This window comes from Neovison vison, chromosome 12 (assembly GCF_020171115.1).
Source record: "Neovison vison isolate M4711 chromosome 12, ASM_NN_V1, whole genome shotgun sequence".
Taxonomy (NCBI): Eukaryota; Metazoa; Chordata; class Mammalia; order Carnivora; family Mustelidae; genus Neogale; species Neogale vison.
In genome coordinates this window covers 117,007,747-117,028,604 of record NC_058102.1, presented here as the reverse complement: position 1 = coordinate 117,028,604, position 20,858 = coordinate 117,007,747, and the positions used below count along the sequence as shown (strand labels likewise).

Genomic DNA, 20,858 nt, shown 5'->3' with positions numbered 1-20,858 from the left:
TGATAGAAAAGGGGAGAGTGCCAGAGTGCAGGGGTGTAGTACTTGCTATAAGCAGGTTAGGCAGCTAGTGTTGCTGCTCTGCTGATTTCAGGTGGTTCTGTGTTTATGATGAGGGGTGGGGGAGAGAAATGGTACCAGTCAGCTCCTTTGACCCCAGAGAGGCATCACTGTAAGTGCTGCCTCCAGGCATTCTTCAGATTGCTGTTTCCACACCATCTGTCCCTGGGTCATTTGACTGGCTTTTCTCCAGGAGTAGGGCAATGACCACTGGGGTCTATACCAGCCAATCCTGGTGACCTTTCACGCTCCAGTCTTTAAGCCCTATCTGTTGCAAGAGCTCATGAAAATCTGCCCCTCTTGTTTTCCCAGCCAGTGGCTTTGAGAAATGTTTTCCTTGTGCATCCCCTGTGTGCTCCTCTCTCACTGGCCTTTCTCTGTGACCACAGCTCCTTCCTCTCTGCAGCACCAAAAGCCTGTTTTGATGTAGGGAAGATGTTAGGGTTTGAGGTTGATAGGAAAGAATTCTTGAGATGTCTTTATTGCAAAAATGGTGATTTTATTAAAGTATGGTGCCAGGACCCATGGGCAGAGAGAGCTGCAGTGGGGTTGTGAGGGGTGGTGATCGTATACTGTGCAGTTGGGGCAGTTAAGGAAAAGGGAGATTTTGATAGAATTTTCATATGTTAAAGAAGACACACAGAATACCGGAAGTTTTGCCGTTTGTCAAGTTAAGGTTTTTCCTTCTAGTAAGGCATTTACAGTAAGATAGTTGGGAGCTTCCTGGAGGAATGTTACATTCCTCTTATCACACATCCTTATCAATGTGGGTTTTAAGAAAATTCATTTTTATTTACATCTCTTTCTGCCTCAGCCTCCCTCAACTTTATGGAGGGGAGTGTGATGTTAGGGCTTCAGGAAACTGAGTTATGGGTCTCTGGAAATTAGGCTATTGATAAGAAACTTCTTCCTTTTAAATCACTAGGACATTTGTGAACTGAGGGAGATTCCTGTCCTGCAGGACTGTGATCTCTATTAATTCACTATTTGTTTTTCCTTTCCTTAGCTTTAGGGCAGCCAGGAGTATCTGAGGAATGTCGCACATATCACATGGAGGGGGTGGGCAGTGTAGGGTGCCAGCTTCTGTTTTGTTCTCAGCTAGCCTTCTGCTCCCTTATCATGTTTCTCCCCCAAACCATGTCTTCCTACTTCTTAACTTCTTTGATGTGGCTTCTTCTCTCCCATTGAGGAGTTTGTTCTGTTAGCCTTCATGATAATTTCTGGGGTATTTAGGATGATTTTTGTTAGGGAACCTGGACTGGATTGCCTGACAGAAGAACTAAATGGCACTCGGCGATCTTGGAGGATAGGAGGTTTATTTGACACTGGCGGGCTCAGAGAGAGTGATCTCCAAAGGTCAGAGCCCTGAGCAAAAGCAAGGGAGATAATTTATATACTTCTTCCATATACCTGGCAATTTTGGCATGCACAGCAAGCTGAGCCAGAAGAAGAACCTGGAAGGGCCCTGGGGCAGGGACTGGCCTTCCCCTACTGGCTTGGTCTGCTATCTTAGAACACAGATTTTCCTTATCAGTTTGATAGTTTTCTAGTTGTGTTTGTTATGAGTCTGGTGTCTTCCTACGCCTTTGCCATCTTCTCTTCCACCTCCTCAAATATACATTTTATTGTATTAGCAGTTATATAATGTATGTGTACAGATTCACTATACCAAGTAGAGGATAAAATTTGTCTGCTTTTTTCTCCTTTGCTTTTAAAAAATAGCTTATAAAAGTCAAACTATAGACAACATCAAATGACTTAGAAATAAATTTTTATTAACCATTTAAATTCATAAACTGTATGTTTCATTGTAAGGTCAACATAAAGAAAGGAAAGTACTCTTGAATTCATTAATTTTGGTTTCTTGCTATTTCTTCCTTACTAGAGGAGGAAGCAGAAGGAGGACCAGGAAATTTGCTGCTTAATCAGTTAGAGAAACAGTGATCCTACACAAGTGTTCAATATAAGATCAGGGCTGTCACATATGTTCAGTTAGGAATAATTTCATTTATATATAGTTCCAAGTAGAAGTAGAAAACTAAAAAATAAAGAGTAGTAAATTATAATATTAAATAATTGAATAGTCTGGCCAAGTGTAGGAATTTTGCAGTACTTTAATCATGCATTAGATTTACATTTAAAAAACTTGGAAGATTTTTAGATGTCTTGAAGGTGCTGCCACAGTTTCTGATTTTGCATTCTTGTGTTATTTCTTTAGGTTTTGTGTCTCTAAACCACAGTTATTCTGCTCTATAGAACAAAGATTTTTATCTGGGCCTCTTCAATATGTGGTCTACGATACAACATGGTTTTCTTGTTTGATTTATAGACACTTTGGTGCTTGTTGATAGATTATACCTCTGTTTTTGTGTTCATTCCTGCACATCACTACTGCTTCACTCCTCAGCTGGGTTTAATGGATGTTAGGTGTTAAGTAGGGTACTTGTCATGATTGTCACGATGAACATTGGGTATTGTATGTAAGTGATGAGTCACTAAATTCTACACCTGAAACTAATATTGCATTATATGTTAACAGATTTAAATGAAAATTTGAAAATAAAATATATTAAATTCAGTGGCCACATTTCCAATACTTTACATATGTAAGATATAATCAATGAATGACTACTCTTAACTTCTATCATTGGAAATTACTTGAAGCATTTCTGGTCATTGTGGGGAAATGTGAAGGAGAAATGTGGAAGGAGCATTATTACATGTGTAGTAGTAATATTATATCCACACAAAGGTAGTGATGAAGAGATCTTAAAAGATCAGAGAAGAGTGTTGGTGTAATAGGTTGATAGGAAGAGAATATTGGCTATAGAGTTATGTCAAGCTCAGGAATTCGAATAACAAATATAGCCATTTTCTTCCAAAGGAGGCTTACTTTCCCAACTTAATTATCTCTTTTAATGTATTTTTTTGTAGACAACCATTTTTTAAAATTGAAATATAGTTGACATATAACTGCTAATACAATAATAAAATTTCAATTTAAATTGAAATATAGTTAACCCTGTAGGTTAGGGTTAGGGTTAGGGTTACCATATTCCATTGTAATGTGTACTGTATCTTCCTTACCCTTTTTATCTACTGATGGGCACTTGGGCTGCTTCCGTAGTTTGGCTATTGTAAATAATGCTGCAGTAAACATAGGGGTACATCCAATTTTTTGAGCAGAATAACTGTGGTTTAGAGACACAAAACCTAAAGAAATAACACAAGAATGCAAAATCAGAAACTGTGGCAGCATCTTCAAGACATCTAAAATTCTCTACATAACGCAAATCTAAATCTAAATCTTTCTACATAACACAAGAAATTCATTAGATGGGTATTATGGTAATTCAAAGAGTTGAAGGAAAATTGAGCAGTATGTTTGGTGAAGGCTAGAACCAGGACAACTCTGAGAGTCAAAATAATAGGAGCTCATGGACATCCTCTACTTCTATACTTTCAGAGAATTTTAGAGAAGGAGCTTATGGCTATTCCCTCATCCCCCATCACTTTGGGTACTGACTCTGGAATTACTCAGCTCCAATTGCTTCTCTTCCAAAATAGTCAAGTTTTAGGTGATAGGATCTTATTGGCTTTGCTTAGGTCAAATGTCACCAGTACAGTTTGAGATGGGGGAGGTGCAGAACCTGCTTTAAAATGTGGTGCTGTTTCTTAACAAAAGGTAGAAAAAAGGATACTGGGCACAAATATCCTGTGTCTACCATAACTTGGTAGTGTTTCCCTAGTTACTTAATTATCCATTTTTAAAAAAGATGTTATTTATTCATTTGTCAGAAAGTGAGAGTGAGCACAAGCAGGGAGAGCAGCAGCCAGAGGGAGAAGCAGGCTATAATTTGTCAGGGGCACTTAAGTTTTTGATATGTATTAGCTTAAATACAATTTATATTCAGTAAATTGCCATAAGAAACATTTTGACTATCTCCTTAATTTTGTTTTGCTTCTATTTAGATAGTTTTCCTTGAAAGGTAGCACGCTGATTCTCAAAGTCAAATTGAAACCTTATTAATGTATATTATCTTCTATTTCCCTCTAATTTATTATTTCATTAACTCTTTCTGGCTTATATAAAATTACACAGAAAACAAAGTCTACATACAATAGGACAAAGAAAACTGTAAAAACTGAGAAGAAAAAAGACAAAGGAAAACCCGAGGATTCAGAAGAGTAAGTTAGTCTTTTTCCTTGCTAATTTATATTTTCTTTTTATACAAATAATTTAAGGTCATGTAAACATAACTTATTAACCACTTCTAAAAGATATATAACACTATGTAATACATAGTTTTATAGACAGACCAGGATATGATGGTGGAAGTGGTCTGAGAAGGGGAAAACAAAGAACTAAAGGTGGTTTAGAAGGGGAGAATGAACCACAAGATATTAAGGAATAAGTAAACAGAATTAAATCTGAAAATCATTTTAGGGACAAAGGATTTACATTGTTTCCATGATGGTTTGGCTAATGATTTGTGATTTGTACATTAACTCTTTATTCTGGGCTGTTCTTTCTTTTTTTTTTTTTTAAAACTGTACTTCTTGATTATACATATTATGTAGAATCAATCATCTATTTTTCATACATGTAGATTATTGTAAGTGGCCTTATTAAGTGAATATTTTCTTTAGTAATATAAAATTTTCTTTTTGCATTTTGAATTTGCTTTAGTCAAATCCTAATATAAATATATAATTTTAAAAAGAAACTATCAAAAAATAATGAATACTGTTTTTCTGGAAATAAATAAATCAATTTAATAAAAAAATAAGAAACTATCAATTCAATCTTTATAGAATTTCACAAATTCTGAAAAGAAATTCAATGGACAGTCTTGAACTTTGTCTCAGAAAAGAAAAGATGACCACCCTGTTTCCTTTTAATTTTTTGCTTGTTTTGTTTCTTAAATTCCACATATGGTACTTAGTCTAGCCTATTTCGCTTAGCATAATATTCTCTAGCTCCATTCATATCATTGCAAATGGCAAGATTTTGTTCTTTTAATGTATGAGTAATATTCCAGTGTGTGTTCCAGTGTGTATATTAATGACATTTCTCAAGCTGATTTCTCACTGGTATGATTAAAATATGGAAGTGAGATAAGGCAAGGATTTTCAAAGTGCACTGATCTTTTTTTCCTCTCTGGTCATCTTAAGTTTTTATTTAAATTCTAGTTATTTGATATATAATGCAATATTAGTTTCAGGTGTATAATACAGTGATTCAACACTTCCATACAATACCCCCTGCTCATCACAAGTGCACTTGTATATCTATATACATACATCACATCTTCTTCATCCATCAGTCAGTGAGCACTTGGGCTGTTTCCATAATTTGGCCATTGTAGGTACTGCTGCTATAAACATCAGGGTGCATGTATCCCTTTGAATTAGTATTTTTGTATTCTTTGGGTCAATACCTACTAGAGCATTACTGGATCATAGGATAGTTCCATTTTTAACTCTTCAAGGAACCTCCACATTGATTTCCAGAGTGGCCGCACCACTTTGCATTCCCAGCAGTAGTGTAAAAATGTTTCCCTTTCTCCATATTCTTGCCAACACCTATTGTTTCTTGCGTTGTTGGCAAACCAAGAAACAGACTCTTGACTATAGAAAACAAACTGATGGTTACCAGAGGGTAAGTGGGTAAGGGGATAGGTTAAATAGGTGATGGGGATTAAGGAGTACACTGATGAGCACTGGGTGTTTGAATGGAAATGATGAATCACTGCTTTGTACAAATGAAACTAGTATTACGCTATATATTAACTAACTGGAATTTAAATGAAAACTTAGGAAAAGATGACCATAGAGGAAAAAATGATCAATGTACTTTGAAAATCCTTGCCTTATTCCACTTCCATATTTTAATCATACCAATGAGAAATTAGCTTGAGAAATGTTATTCAATTATTTATCACTTCTATGGATTTATGATTCTTAAAAATAAGAATTTCTCCTGAGGAATTTTATTTAAAAATGGTTTAAGTACCAAAGAAATCAAAGTAGCCATGCAATTTAAAATATCATGATATATTTAAAAATCTTTTTATTTTTTTATTTTTTATTTTTTATTTTTTATTTTTTTAAATCTTTTTAATAACAGGAAGAAGTCTCTAGTCAGAGATCTTAAAAGAAAAGGAGATTTTCTTGAAGTCCAAGTAAGACACATACTTTCTCTATGCATCTAAATTTAATTAGGATATTCTCTGATAATTATATGTGCAGACAACATTAGTATGCATGTGAACATAGGGATGTGTATGTGTATGTGTGTATGTTTCTATGTCTGTATTAAAGTTCTTTCTGAGGTAGTTCTTCCTTATTGGTTGGTTTTTCTCAGTAAGTTCCAGAAAATAAAATGGTAAATCCAAGCATGTTTATTGTCAAGGTTATGAAAATCACCATGGGTCACTCAACTACAGGTAATATCATGGAGGAAAAAGATCCTACTGGGAGTCATAACAGGGTCTTGTTAAGTTTTGTGACATTGGACAAGTATCCTTAACCTACTTATTAAAGTTTGTATTTTTGGTCACTAAAATGGGTAAAACAATATCTTCTCTATCTCAACAAGTTATAAGAGGTGTAAAAATCAAATAAGAAAAAATTAAATCGTGAAATATAGAGCCCATGCTTTTTTATGTGATTCAGTGAAATGTAAATAACCTTTTATTTCATCTTGGCATTGGAATACCTTTATTTTTGTGTGTGTGTGTACATGTTAACTTTTTTTAATAACTGCCAGAGCATCATACCACTCATTTCAGGGAATGGCTGGACAAGCATACACCTGAATTCTGTAAGAATCAGGTAACATAAATTTGGCAAGAAAATGAGAGTATCCTTGAGATATTGAATATAAAATTTTATGGTATTAATTTTCTATTTCTACATAACAAGTTACCATAAATTTTTCAGTTTTTAAAACAACTTATATCACCTCATGATTTGAGTGCGTTAAGAGACTGAGCAGACTTACTTACCTATGTCCTAGTTTGTCCTATGCTCACTCAAGGCAATTAAGGTGTTAGATAAGCTCTATTCCATTCTCTTAGGGTACCCTTCTAAGCTCATGTGGATGGAGCTCATGTGGCAAACATCAGTTCCTTCCTAGGACTGAGGCACTTGGTCTTGGGACCTTTTCCATACGTAGTTTATATCACAGCTGCTTGCCTCTTCCTCAAGGCCAACCAAAGGTTTCACTTTTTTGCTAAGACAGAGTCTTAAATATAACATGATCATGAGAATGAGATCTCATCACTTTAGCAATATGCTGCAATCTAATAAAGTAAGTAGCATCTCATCACTTTGCTATCTTCTCTTGACTAGAAGCAAATTACAGGTCCCACCCATACTCAAAGGGAGTGGATTATTCAGAGCATAACTACAGGGATGGAGATCATGCTGGCCATATTAGAATTAGTATTCTGCCTACCACATTTACCATTTTATTTTTCTATAGAACAGTATTGTTAAAGATTAATTGATAATTAATTATCATAATTATAATTATAAGCCTATAATTATGGAGCCTATTTCTGTGTTTTATAGTCGGTTCCATTGATCTATGTGTCTGTTTTTGTGCCATTCCCATATATTTTTGATTACTATGGCTTTGAAATCTGTAAATGTGATACCTTCAGCTTTGCTTTTCAATTTTAAGATCGCTTTGTCTATTTGAAGTCTTTTGTGGTTCCATACAAATTTTAACATTCTTCTAGTTCTGTGAAAGGTATTGGAGGGGATGGGGGTGGAGGGTTGGGTGAGCCTGGTGGTGGGTATTAAGGAGGGCACATATTGCATGGAGCACTGGGTGTGATGTATAAACAATGAATCTTGGGACACTGAAAAAATAAATCAAATTAAAAAATTAAAATTAAATTAAAAAAATACTATTGGTGTTTTGATAAGGATTGGATTAAATCTGTAGATTGCTTTGGATAGTATAGACATTTTATTTTATTATTTTTATTTATTATCATTTTTAAAAAGATTTTATTTATTTGTCAGAGAGAGAGAAAAAGAGCACAGCAGGAGGAGTGGCAGGCAGAGGGAGAAGTAGGCTCCCCACTAAGCAGGGAACCTGATGTGGGACTCTATCTCAAGACCCTAGATCATGACCTGAGCCTAACTAACAAAGGCAGATGCTTAACTGAGCCACCCAGGCATCCTGGTATAGACATTTTAACAATATTTTTCTTCCATGCCATAAGCATGGAATGTCCTTCCATTTCTGTGTGTCCATTGTCAATTTCCTCAATGTTTTACACTTTTCAGAATATAGGTCTTTCACCTCTTTAATTTATCCTTGGTATCTTATGTTTTTAGTATAATTATAAATGGCATTATTTTCTCAATTTCTCTTTCTACTGCTTCATTATTAATGTATAGAAATTCAATGGTTTTTTATACATTTATTTTGTATCCCCTGCAACTTTACTAAATTCAATAATCAGTCCTAGTAATTTTGTTGTGGAGTCTTTTGGGTTTTCTGTATATGGTATCACGTCATCTGCAAATAGTGAAATTTTTTTCCTCTTTAACAGTTGATGCCTTTTATTTGTTTTTGTTGTCTGATTACTTCAGCTAGTATTTCTAGTACAGTGTTGAGTGAAAGTGATGAAAGTGGACAGCCTTGTCTTGTTCCTGACCTTAGGGGAAAAACTCTCAGTTATTCACAACTGAGTATGATGTTGTGCGGGTTTTTCATAAAAGGCCTTTTTTATGTTGAGGTATGTTCCTGTTAAACTACTTTGTTGAGGGTTTTTATCATGAATGGATGTTATACTTTGTCAATGCTTTTTCTGCATTTATTGAAATGATCACATGGTCTTTATCCTTTCTCTTATTGATGTCATGCATCACAAAATTATTGAACCAACTTCGCATTGCACAAAAACTTGATTGTGGTGAGTGATGTTTCTAGTATATTGTTGAATTTGGTTTACTAATATTTTGTTGAGGAGTTTTGCATTTGTGTTCATCAGAGATATTGGGTGATAGTTCTTTTTTTTTTGTGGTATCCACCTGGTTTTGGTATCAGGATAATGCTTGCCTAATAGAATGACTTTGGAAGCATTCCTTTGTCTTCTATTTTTTTGGGTTAGTTTGATAAAAGAAATATCCTTCTTCAAATGTTTGCTAGAATTTGCCTGTGAAGTCCTCTGATCCTGGACTTTTCTTTGTTAAGATTTTTTTTTGATTACTGATTTGTCTTCTTTGCTGGTAATCACTGTTTTCAAATTTTCTATTTCTTCCTACTTCATTTTTGGTAGGTTATATGTTTCTAGGAATTTGTCCATTTCTTCCAGGTTGTCCAATTTGTTTGTATATAATTTTGCATAATATTCTCTCATAATTTTTTGTATTACTGTGGCATCATTTTTTATTTTTCCTCTTTCATTTGTGATTTTGTTTTATTAGAGTCCTCTTTTTTTCATGATTCTGTCTAGAGGTTTACCAGTTTTGTCCATCTCTTCAAAGACCCAGATCCTGATTTCATTGACCTTTTCTATAGTTTTTAAAATTTCTGTATCATTTATTTCTGCTCTAATTTTTATTATTCCCTTCCTTCTGTTGGATTTGGGTTTTATTTGTTCTTCTTTTTCTATATCCTTTAAGGGTAGGGTTGGGTTTCTTATTTGAGAATTTTCTTCCTTCTTGAGGTAGGCCTTATTGCTATAAACTGTCCTGTTTGAACTGCCTTTGCTGCATCTCAAAGATTTTGAACTGTTCTGTTTTCACTTCGTTTGTCTCCCATGTAGTTTTTGATTTTTTTCCTTGACTTCTTGGTTGACCCATTCATTGTTCAGTATCATCTTATTTAACCTCCATATATTAGTAGTCTTTCCAGATTTTGCTTGTTGTTGATTTCTAGTTTCAAACATTGTGGTCAGAAAAGTCGCAGAGTACTATTTTTGTCTTTTCAAATTTCTTGAAAATTGTCTGTGGCCTAATATGTAGTATATTCTGGAAAATGTTCTATATGTACTTGAAAAGAATATGTATTCTGCTGTTTAAAATGGAATTTTCTAAATACATCCATTAATCCTATCTGGTCTAGTGTGTCATTCAAAATCACTGTTTCGCTGTTGATATTGTTTGGGTGATCTGTCCATTGATGTAAGTGGGGTGTTAAAGTCCTCTTCTTACTATGGATTAGATCTTTTATTTTTGTTATTAATGGTTTAATGTATTTAGGTGATCCCATGTTGGGTGCATAAAATTTATAATTGTATCTTCTTGTTAGATTGTCCACTTTTATTATTATATAGTGTACTTCTTTTTCTCTCATTAGAGTCTTGGTTTTAAAGTCTTTTTTGTCTGACATAAGTATTGCTACTACCGCTTTCTTTTGACATCCACTTGCACAATGTTTCTCCATTCCCTCACTTTTAATGTGCAGCTTTCTTCAGGTCTGAATTTAGTTTCTTGTACACAGCATATAGATGAGTCTTGTTTTTATATCCACTCTGTTTCCTTATGTTCTTTGATTGGAGCATTTAATCCATTTACACTCAAAGTAATTATTGATAGATGTACATTTATTGCCATTTTGTTATATGTTTTTTGGTTGTTTCTATAGTTTTTCTCTGATCCCTTTAGCTCTAGCTATCCTTAGTCATTTATTGGTTTTATTTACTGATATACTTGGATTTCGTTCTCTTTATGTTTCTTAAACCCTAGAATTTTCAAAATAGCTCCACTCTAAAAGAACCTAGAGGATATTAGGAAGCCGAGTCCCCAGGCTTAAAGAGAAAGCACAATTGCAAGGAAGATACAGCTTAGCAGCAGCAGTTTCAAAAATATCTGGGACATACAGGAGGGAAAGTTAGTTAGTAATCCCAGAGTTCACTGAGGAACTTCTACAGTAAAAAAGGGAGCTAGCAGGTGCCATTTTCTTCCCCATCCCACAGAATAATCACATGCTACATGCAGGAACCAGCCAGGCACTAGTATTCACTACCTAACATGACTACACCATGCCACTCCTCCCTCCAGCTGAGACTGCCTCACTCCCAAAACTGCGGGTCCCCTCCCCAGAAAACCAGCGGAAATAATGCCAACACTTCATCTCCTGATTCTTGCAGAGGACAAGTACATATCTGCACCCTCTGAGCAGCTGTGCCTGGCTCATACACACCCCTTCTTTTCATATCTATTACTGGATTTGGGTTTGGGGTTGCCATTAGGTTTGTGCAGAACATTGCATGTAACAATCTTTATGAAGTTGATGGTCACTTAAATTGGAACCCATTGCTTACTGTCTCACTCTCCCCTGTTTTAGGTATGTGGTCTCATATTATAAATCCTTTTTTTTTTGACTTTTTTTTTCCAATTTATTTATTTTCAGAAAAACAGTATTCATTATTTTTTCACCACACACAGTGCTCCATGCAAGCCGTGCCCTCTATAATACCCACCACCTGGTACCCCAACCTCCCACCCCCCCGCCACTTCAAACCCCTCAGACTGTTTTTCAGAGTCCATAGTCTCTCATGGTTCACCTCCCCTTCCAATTTACCCAAATTCCCTACTCCTCTCTAACGCCCCTTGTCCTCCATGCTATTTGTTATGCTCCACAAATGAGTGAAACCATATGATAATTGACTCTCTCTGCTTGACTTATTTCACTCAGCATCATCTCTTCCAGTCCCGCCCATGTTGCTACAAAAGTTGGGGATTCATCCTTTCTGATGGAGGCATAATACTCCATAGTGTATATGGACCACATCTTCCTTATCCATTCATCCGTTGAAGGGCATCTTGGTTCTTTCCATAGTTTGGCGACTGTGGCCATTGCTGCTATAAACATTGGGGTACAGATGGCCCTTCTTTTCACGACATCTGTGTCTTTGGGGTAAATACCCAGGAGTGCAATTGCAGGGTCATAGGGAAGCTCTATTTTTAATTTCTTGAGGAATCTCCACACTGTTCTCCAAAGAGGCTGCACCAATTTGCATTCCCACCAACAGTGGAAGAGGGTTCCTCTTTCTCCACATCCTCTCCAACACATGTTGTTTCCTGTTTGTTAATTTTGGCCATTCTAACTGGTGTAAGGTGATATCTCAATGTGGTTTTAATTTGAATCTCCCTGAGGGCTAATGATGATGAGCATTTTTTCATGTGTCTGATAGCCATTTGTATGTCTTGATTGGAGAAGTGTCTGTTCATATCTTCTGCCCATTTTTTGATGTGTTTGTCTGTTTCGTGTGGGTTGAGTTTGAGGAGTTCATTATAGATCCTGGATATCAACCTTTTGTCTGTACTGTCATTTGCAAATATCTTCTCCCATTCCGTGGGTTGCCTCTTTGTTTTTTTGACTGTTTCCTTTGCTGTGCAGAAGCTTTTGATTTTGATGAAGTCCCAGAAGTTTATTTTCACTTTTGTTTCCTTTCCTTTGGAGACGTATCTTGAAAGAAGTTGCTGTGTCTGATATCAAAGAGATTACTGCCTATGTTCTCCTCTAAGATTCTGATGGATTCCTGTCTCACGTTGAGGTCTTTTATCCATTTTGAGTTGATCTTTGTGTACGGTGTAAGAGAATGGTTGAGTTTCATTCTTCTACATATAGCTGTCCAGTTTTCCCAGCACCATTTATTGAAGAGGCTGTCTTTTTTCCACTGTATATTTTTTCCTGTTTTGTCAAAGATTAATTGACCATAGAGTTGAGGTTCCATATAAGGGCTCTCTACTCTGTTCCACTGGTCTATGTGTCTGTTTTTATGCCAGTACCATGCTGTCTTGGTGATCACAGCTTTGTAATAAAGCTTGAAATCAGGTAAGGTGATGCCGCCAGCTTTATTTTTGTTTTTCAACATTTCCTTAGCGATTTGGGGTCTCTTCTGATTCCATACAAATTTTAGGATTATTTGCTCCAGCTCTTTGAAGAATGCCGGTGGAATTTTGATCAGAATGGCATTAAAAGTATAGATTGCTCTAGGCAGTATAGACATTTTAACAATGTTTATTCTTCCGATCCAAGAGCATGGAACGGTCTTCCATCTATTTGTGTCTTCTTCAATTTCTTTCATGAGTGTTCTGTAGTTCCTCAAGTACAGATCCTTTACTTCTTTAGTTAGGTTTATTCCCAGGTATCTTATGGTTCTTGGTGCTATAGTAAATGGAATCGATTCTCTAATTTCCCTTTCTGTATTTTCATTGTTAGTGTATAAGAAAGCCACTGATTTCTGCACATTGACTTTGTATCCTGCCACGTTGCTGAATTGCTGTATGAGTTCTAGTAGTTTGGGGGTGGAGTCTTTTGGGTTTTCCATATAAAGAATCATGTCATCTGCAAAGAGAGAGAGTTTGACTTCTTCATTACCAATTTGGATACCTTTTATTTCTCTCTGTTGTCTTATTGCTGTTGCTAGGACTTCTAATACTATATTGAACAAGAGTGGTGAAAGTGGGCATCCTTGTCTTGTTCCTGATCTCAATGGGAAGGCTGCAAGCTTTTTCCCATTGAGGATGATATTTGCTGTGGGTCTTTCATAGATAGATTTGATGAGGTTCAGGAATGTTCCCTCTATCCCTATACTTTGAAGCGTTTTAATCAGGAACGGATGTTGGATTTTGTCAAATGCTTGTTCTGCATCAATTGAGAGGACCATGTGGTTCTTCTCTCTTCTCATATTAATTTGTTGTATCACATTGATTGATTTGCGAATGTTGAACCATCCTTGTAGCCCAGGGATGAATCCCACCTGATCATGGTGGATAATCTTTTTAATGTGCTGTTGGATCCTGTTGGCTAGGATCTTGTTGAGAATCTTAGAATCCATATTCATCAGTGATATTGGTCTGAAATTCTCCTTTTTGGTAGGGTCCTTGCCTGGTTTGGGGATCAGGGTAATGCTGGCTTCATAGAAAGAGTCTGGAAGTTTTCCTTCTGCTTCAATTTTTTTGAAACAGCTTCAGGAGAATAGGTGTTATTTCTTCTTTGAAGGTTTGGTAGAATTCCCCAGGGAATCCGTCAGGTCCTAGGCTCTTGTTTTTTGGGAGGTTTTTGATCACTGATTCAATCTCGTTATTAGATATCGGTCTATTCAGGTTGTCGATTTCTTCCTGGTTCAATGTTGGTAGTTTATATTTTTCCAGGAATGCATCCATTTCATCTAGGTTGCTAAGCTTATTGGCATATAACTGTTCGTAAAAACTTCTGATGATTGTTTCTACTTCCTTGGCGTTAGTTGTGATCTCTCCCTTTTCATTCATAATTTTATGAATTTGGGCTTTCTCTCTTTTCTTTTGGATTAGTGTAGCCAGTGGCTTATCGATCTTATTGATTTTTTCAAAAAACCAGCTTCTAGTTTCATTGATACATTCTACTGTATCTCTGGTTTCTCCCTCATTGATCTCAGCTCTAATCTTGATGATTTCCCTTCTTATGTGTGGAGTTGGTTTGATTTGTTGTTGATCCTCCAGTTCTTTAAGGTGTAGAGAAAGCTGGTGTGTTCTGGATTTTTCAATTTTTTTGAGCAAGGCTTGGATGGCTATATATTTTCCCCTTAGGACCGCCTTTGCTGTATCCCATAGGTTTTGGACCGAAGTGTCTTCATTCTCATCGGTTTCCATGAATTGTTTCAGTTCTTCTTTGATCTCCTGGTTGATCCAAGCATTCTTAAGCAAGGTGGTCTTTAGCTTCCAGGTGTTTGAGTTCCTTCGGAACTTTTCCTTGTGATTGAGCTCCAGTTTCAAAGCATTGTGATCTGAGAATATGCAGGGAATAATCTCAGTCTTTTGGTATCAGTTGAGTCCTGATTTGTGACCCAGTATGTGGTCTGTTCTGGAGAAGGTTCCATGTGCACTTGAGAAGAATGAGTATTCTGCTGTTTTAGGATGGAATGTTCTGTATATATCTATGAGGTCCATCTGGTCCAATGTGTCATTCAATGCTCTTGTTTCTTTATTGATTTTCTGCTTCGATGATCTGTCTAATTCTGAAAGAGGCGTGTTAAGATCTCCTACGATTAGTATATTCATATCAATAGGACTCTTTATCTTGATTAACAGTTTTCTTAAGTAATTGGCTGCTCCCATATTGGGAGCATAGATATTTACAATTGTTAGATCATCTTGGTGGATAGTCCCTTTAAGTATTATGTAGTGTCCTTCTGTATCTCTGACTACAGTCTTTAGTTTGAAGTCTAATTTATCTGATATGAGAATCGCTACCCCAGCCTTCTTTTGAGTCCCATTGGCATGAAAGATGCTTCTCCACCCCTTCACTTTCAGTCTGTGTGTATCTTTAGGTTCAAAATGGGTCTCTTGTAGACAGCATATGGATGGGTCCTGTCGTTTTATCCAATCTGCAGCCCTGTGCCGTTTTATGGGTGCATTTAGGCCATTCACATTGAGAGTGATTATTGATAGATACGTTTTTATTGACATCGAGGTACCTTTGAAGTCTTTCTTTCTGTAGACTTCTCTATATTTCTGTTCAATGCTATTCTTGGGATTTTTCCTCTTTTATAGAACCCCCCTTAATATTTCCTGCAGTATCGGCTTGGTGGTTGCATAGTCTTTTAAGCCTTGCCGGTCTTGGAAACTCTTTATCTCTCCATCCATTTTGAATGTCAGTCTTGCTGGATAAAGTATTCTTGGCTGCATGTTCTTCTCATTTAGTGCCCTGAATATATCTTGCCAGCCTCTTCTGGCTTGCCAGGTCTCTGTGGACAGGTCTGACGTTATTCTGATGGGCTTCCCTCTGTAAGTAAGGAGCCTCTTTGCCCTGGCGGCTTTCAAGAGATTATACTTGCAATTATAATTTCTCAATTTGACTATCAGGTGTCGTGATGTTTTTTTGGAGTGTATAATCTTGGGTGGAGACCGTTCAGCCTCTAGTACATGAACAGTGGTTTCATTCGCGTGATTCGGAAAATTTTCATGAAGGACTTGTTCCACGATATCTTCTAGACTTCTTTCTTTCTCCTCCCCTTCAGGAATTCCAATAATTCTGACATTGGAACGCTTCATGGCATCATTTATTTCCCTGATTCTGCTTTCGTGGGATCTAAGCTGTTTGTTCCAGGCTTCCTCCTGATCCTTTCTCTCTATCTGTTTGTCTTCCAGATCACTAATTCTATCTTCTGTCTCAGTTACCCTAGCTTTGAGAGAGTTTAGATTAGATTGGAACTCATTGAGAGCATTGTGGACCTCCTCCCTGGTAGCTTTAAGCTCCGCCCTAACATTGTGAACATCCTGTCTGGTCACTTTCAGTTCGGCCCTAATCAATTCTGTTTGGTCATCCATGGCTTTCTCCAACCTAGCTATTGCCTGGATAATTGTTAGCCTGAATTCTCTTTCCGACATATTGTCTATGTTGATAGCCGTTAGCTCTATTGCAGAAGGTCCATCCTCTGTATTTTTCTTCTGTTGGGCATTCCTCCTCCTAGTCATTTTGGTGGGAGAAGACTGAACAGATGTAGCTGGATGTATCAACTCTGGTGCAGTCAAGGTGCACCCTGGAACACTTCCTGATCTCTGTCTCAGAGAGAAGCCTCAGTCTGGGTGCAGAAGCTGAATAAATTTCCCCTTGGCCGCTGGCAGCACAGGTTCCAAGTTGCAGACCTGGGGGCGCAGGATATTTTGCTCGTCCCCAAAGCCAAGGCAGTGGTGGCTGTCTGGGAGCCCCCGACCACCAGAGTGGTTCCAAGGAGCGATCGCACACTGAGATTTTGCCGCCGGCCCGGGCTGGGAGTGCCCGGCTTGCGCGCACCTCTTTTCAGAGGTGGCTGTGGGTCGGGCGCGCGTCTGGGGCACTGAGAACGGGGCGCTGGTCCGTAAGCCGCAGGCTGGGCTTTGCGCGCCTCTGTCCGGGGAAGAGTTTTGCGCGCACGCGGCTTAGACTTTGAAACAATGGCTCGGGTCAAGGAGCGCCCCCCGGGCCTTAGTAACCCAGGAGAGCTCGATGGACGTGTGCGCGCATCTCAAGCTTTGTGGTAGGGCTAGCGCGCGTTCTGCAGACCGGCGCAGCTCCCATCCCCTCACAGGAGCCGGAACCCATGCGCTCTGGGGCGCGCTGGCGGCTTAGGGACCAGGAGCTGGTTTCTCCGCCGCACTCTCTCTGCCTCCGCGCCCGGGAGGCCGTCTGGGACCGGGGACTTAAGCCCCTGTACCTAGCCGCCCCGATTCCCATAATTTCCCCCGCAATCCTTTACTCTTTTGGAGTGCTTTCAACCAGTCTCCAAGTTAATGCTGGTCCCCAGACGCAGGGCACTCTTGCTCGTATCGGGGTATTACTTTCCCACCAGTCGCCTCTGGTGGCTCCCTCCCCCTTTTGTTTATCTTCTGATATCAGTCCACCGTTCCCATTCCGCTTTACCTGCTCACTGGCGTCTTCTGCCCCTGTAGAGATCCAGACGTGTATAATTCTGATCTCAGGCTGATTTCATGGGTGATCAGAGTTCTTTGGTAGGTAATCAGCTCACTTTGGGGTACCAGCTGAAAAGACGCCTCTTCCTACTACCCCGCCATCTTGTCCCCATAAATCCTTTTTTTTTTTTTTAAGATTTATTTATTTGACAGAGAGATCACAAGTAGGTAGAGGGGCAGGCAGAGAGAGAGAGAGAGGAGGAAGCAGGCTCCCTGCTGAGCAGAGAGCCTGATGCAGGACTCGATCCCAGGACCGTGAGATCATGACCTGAACTGAAGGCAGAGGCTTAACCCACTGAGCCACCCAGGCGCCCCTATAAATCCTTTTATTTTGTGAATCTCTTCACTGGTATTTACAAATAGACTTATTTTTACTTCTATTTGTTTTATACTTTTCATATTCTCACTTACGGTCTTTCCTTTCCACTCTTAGAGTCCCCTTTAATATTTCTTGTGGGGATGGTTTAGTAGTCATGAGCCCTTTAGAAGAACCCTTTATCTCTCCTTCTATTCTGAATTATAGCCTTGCTGAATAGAGTATTTTTGGCTGCAGATTTCTCCCTTTCAGCACTTTGAATTTATCATGTCACTCCTTTCTAGCCTGCAAAGTTTCTGCTGAAAAACCAGCTGATAGCCTTATAGGGTTTCCCTTGTATGTAACTGTTTTTTCTCTTGCTGCTTAAAAAAGTTTCTCTTTATCACTACATTTCAATTAGCATAAGTCTTGGTGTGGACCTCCTTGGGTTGATTTTTTTGGGGGAATCTCTGCTTTCTGAATCTGGATATCTGTTTCCTTTCCCAGGTTAGGGATGTTTGCAGCTATTATTTCTTCAAATAAACTTTCTGCCCCCTTTTGTCTGTCCTCCTTCTGGGGTCTCTATGCTGTGAATATTATTATGCTTGATGAAGTCACTGAGTTCCCTAAGTCTCTTCTCATTTTTTATGTATTTTTTTCTCTCACTGACTTTGCTTGCATACTTTCCATTAGTCTGTTTTCCAGGTTATTAATCTATTCCTCTGCTTCCTCTAGCCTGCTATTTATTCCTTCATGTGTATTTTTAATTTCAGCTGTCATATTCTTTTTTAAAAATATTTTATTTATTTATTTGACAGAGATCATAAGTAGGCAGAGAGGCAGGCAAAAGAGAAAGGGCAAAGCAATCTCCTTGCTGAGGAGAGAGCCGAATGCAGGGCTTGATCCCAGGATCCTGAGATCATGACCTGAGCTGAGGGCAGAGGCTTAACCCACCAAGCCAACCAGGCACCCCTCAACTGTAATATTCTTGATCCCTGATTGTTTTCTTTTTAATCTCTTTGTTAAGGGTCTCACTTATGTCTTCTACCTTTTCTCAAGTCCACTGAATATCATCATAATCATTACTTTAAATTCTTTAAATTTAAAGGCATAACACTTACATCTGTTTCATTTAGGTCTCTTGCTGTGATTTGTCTTGTTCTTTAATTTGGGACATATTCCTCTGTTTCCTTATTTTGCCAACTATCTGTGTCTGTTTCTCTGTGTTAGGGAAGTCATTTATGTCTCTTGCCCTTGAAAGTGGTGGGTGGGGCATCCTCTTTTAACAAGGCTGCATCTGTCTTCTTCCCGAAGGGGTGTGTATGAGCCAGGCACAGCTGCTCAGAGGGTGCAGATATGTACTTGTCCTCTGCAAGAATCAGGAGATGAAGTGTTGGCATTATTTCCGCTGGTTTTCTGGGGAGGGGACCCGCAGTTTTGGGAGTGAGGCAGTCTCAGCTGGAGGGAGGAGTGGCATGGTGTAGTCATGTTAGGTAGTGAATACTAGTGCCTGGCTGGTTCCTGCATGTAGCATGTGATTATTCTGTGGGATGGGGAAGAAAATGGCACCTGCTAGCTCCCTTTTTTACTGTAGAAGTTCCTCAGTGAACTCTGGGATTACTAACTAACTTTCCCTCCTGTATGTCCCAGATATTTTTGAAACTGCTGCTGCTAAGCTGTATCTTCCTTGCAATTGTGCTTTCTCTTTAAGCCTGGGGACTCGGCTTCCTAATATCCTCTAGGTTCTTTTAGAGTGGAGCTATTTTGAAAATTCTAGGGTTTAAGACCTGCTGGTTGTAAGAACTCATGAAATCTGGTCCCTTTGATTTTAAGAGCCAAATGCTATGGGGATTCATTTTCCCTGTCAGGATCTCCATTGTGATAGTCTGTTTCTCACCCCTTTCTGTGCCCACAGACCCCTCCCTCCCATGGATGGTGCACTATCCATTTAGGTCCCTACAGTGTCTCCACCCTTCCTTTCCACTCCAATGCAGGCTTTTCTCTACATTTAGTTGTGAACTTTGTTCCACATAAAGCTAAGATGATGTATTTAGGTGTTTTTCTGGGTTATTTGCACTGTTTCTGTGTGATGAGGTGGGGTTAGGATCCTCCTACTCTGTCATTTTCCCATGAAGTCTAATAGTGTCTTCCCTCTTGACATTTTAAGTTCAAAGCCTTATTTAAAAAATAATCTCAGGGGATCTTAATTTATGGCTATAATTGCATCCATCAGAGCCTTCTGAGTTTTGTTCTCTTACAGTTATTTTCTGTCTGTCCCTTTAGGTCTGCCTTAGTGGGAATACCTTTGTGGTTTGTTCAACTTCTTTTTCCTTTCTGAAGTTACTTAGTCTCAGTAGATGGCTTATTATATTTCTGTGCCCATTTATGAATGAATTTCCTTGGTACATTATAGTCCTATATAGAGATCCCTTGAACAGTAGCTAGAAGGCTTGTTTTCGTCCTCATTGTTAACTTTTTTTTGTTTTCGTTGATGCTGTGTCCTCTCAAATTTCAGTAAGAACAAAAATATAGATTTAGAGCTTTCTTTTGTTTCTTGAGATAGCACTTTCAGAAGAGACACATTTACTCTACACTTTGAAGATATTTGTTCTCATGTCTTTAGATAAGTATTTTCCATTTTCATTTAAAGTTCATATTTTTCTGACAAGAAGCAATCATTCAAATCAGTATTTCTCTCTGTGTAATTTGGCATTCTCTTTGTCTACTTTTAAGGCTTTCTCTTTTTAGGAGCAACGAGTGACTCATTCATTAAGCATCTGCATTCAGCTCAGGTCATGAGACCAGGTCCTGGGATTGAGCCCCTCATCGGGCTCCCTGCTCAGCAAGAAGCATGCTTCTCCCTCTCCCACTCCCCCTGCTTGTGTTCTCTCTTTCACTGTGTCTCTCTTAAATAAATAAACAAATTCTTTTAAAAAAAGAGAGAGACTTTCTCCTTTTACTTGGTTCTCAACATTTCACTCTGAGGTGTGTAGGCATGATTTTTTTTTACATACATCCACTTGGGTCTGCTGAGCATCTCAAGTATGTAAATTTCACCAAATTTGAGAAATTTTCAGCTACTTTTTCAACCACTTTTTCT

At 38.2% G+C, this 20,858-nt stretch overlaps 1 protein-coding gene across 1 annotated transcript in view; it reads left to right on the top strand.

The window, feature by feature from the left end:
- CCDC7 (coiled-coil domain containing 7) overlaps nt 1–20,858 on the top strand; it is a 443,154-nt gene that overhangs the window by 105,878 nt on the left and 316,418 nt on the right. Inside the window, exons 12-13 of the mRNA XM_044226418.1 lie at nt 4,160–4,245; nt 6,188–6,242. Coding sequence (XP_044082353.1) covers nt 4,160–4,245; nt 6,188–6,242 — 141 coding nt within the window. The remainder of the gene's footprint in view (nt 1–4,159; nt 4,246–6,187; nt 6,243–20,858) is intronic.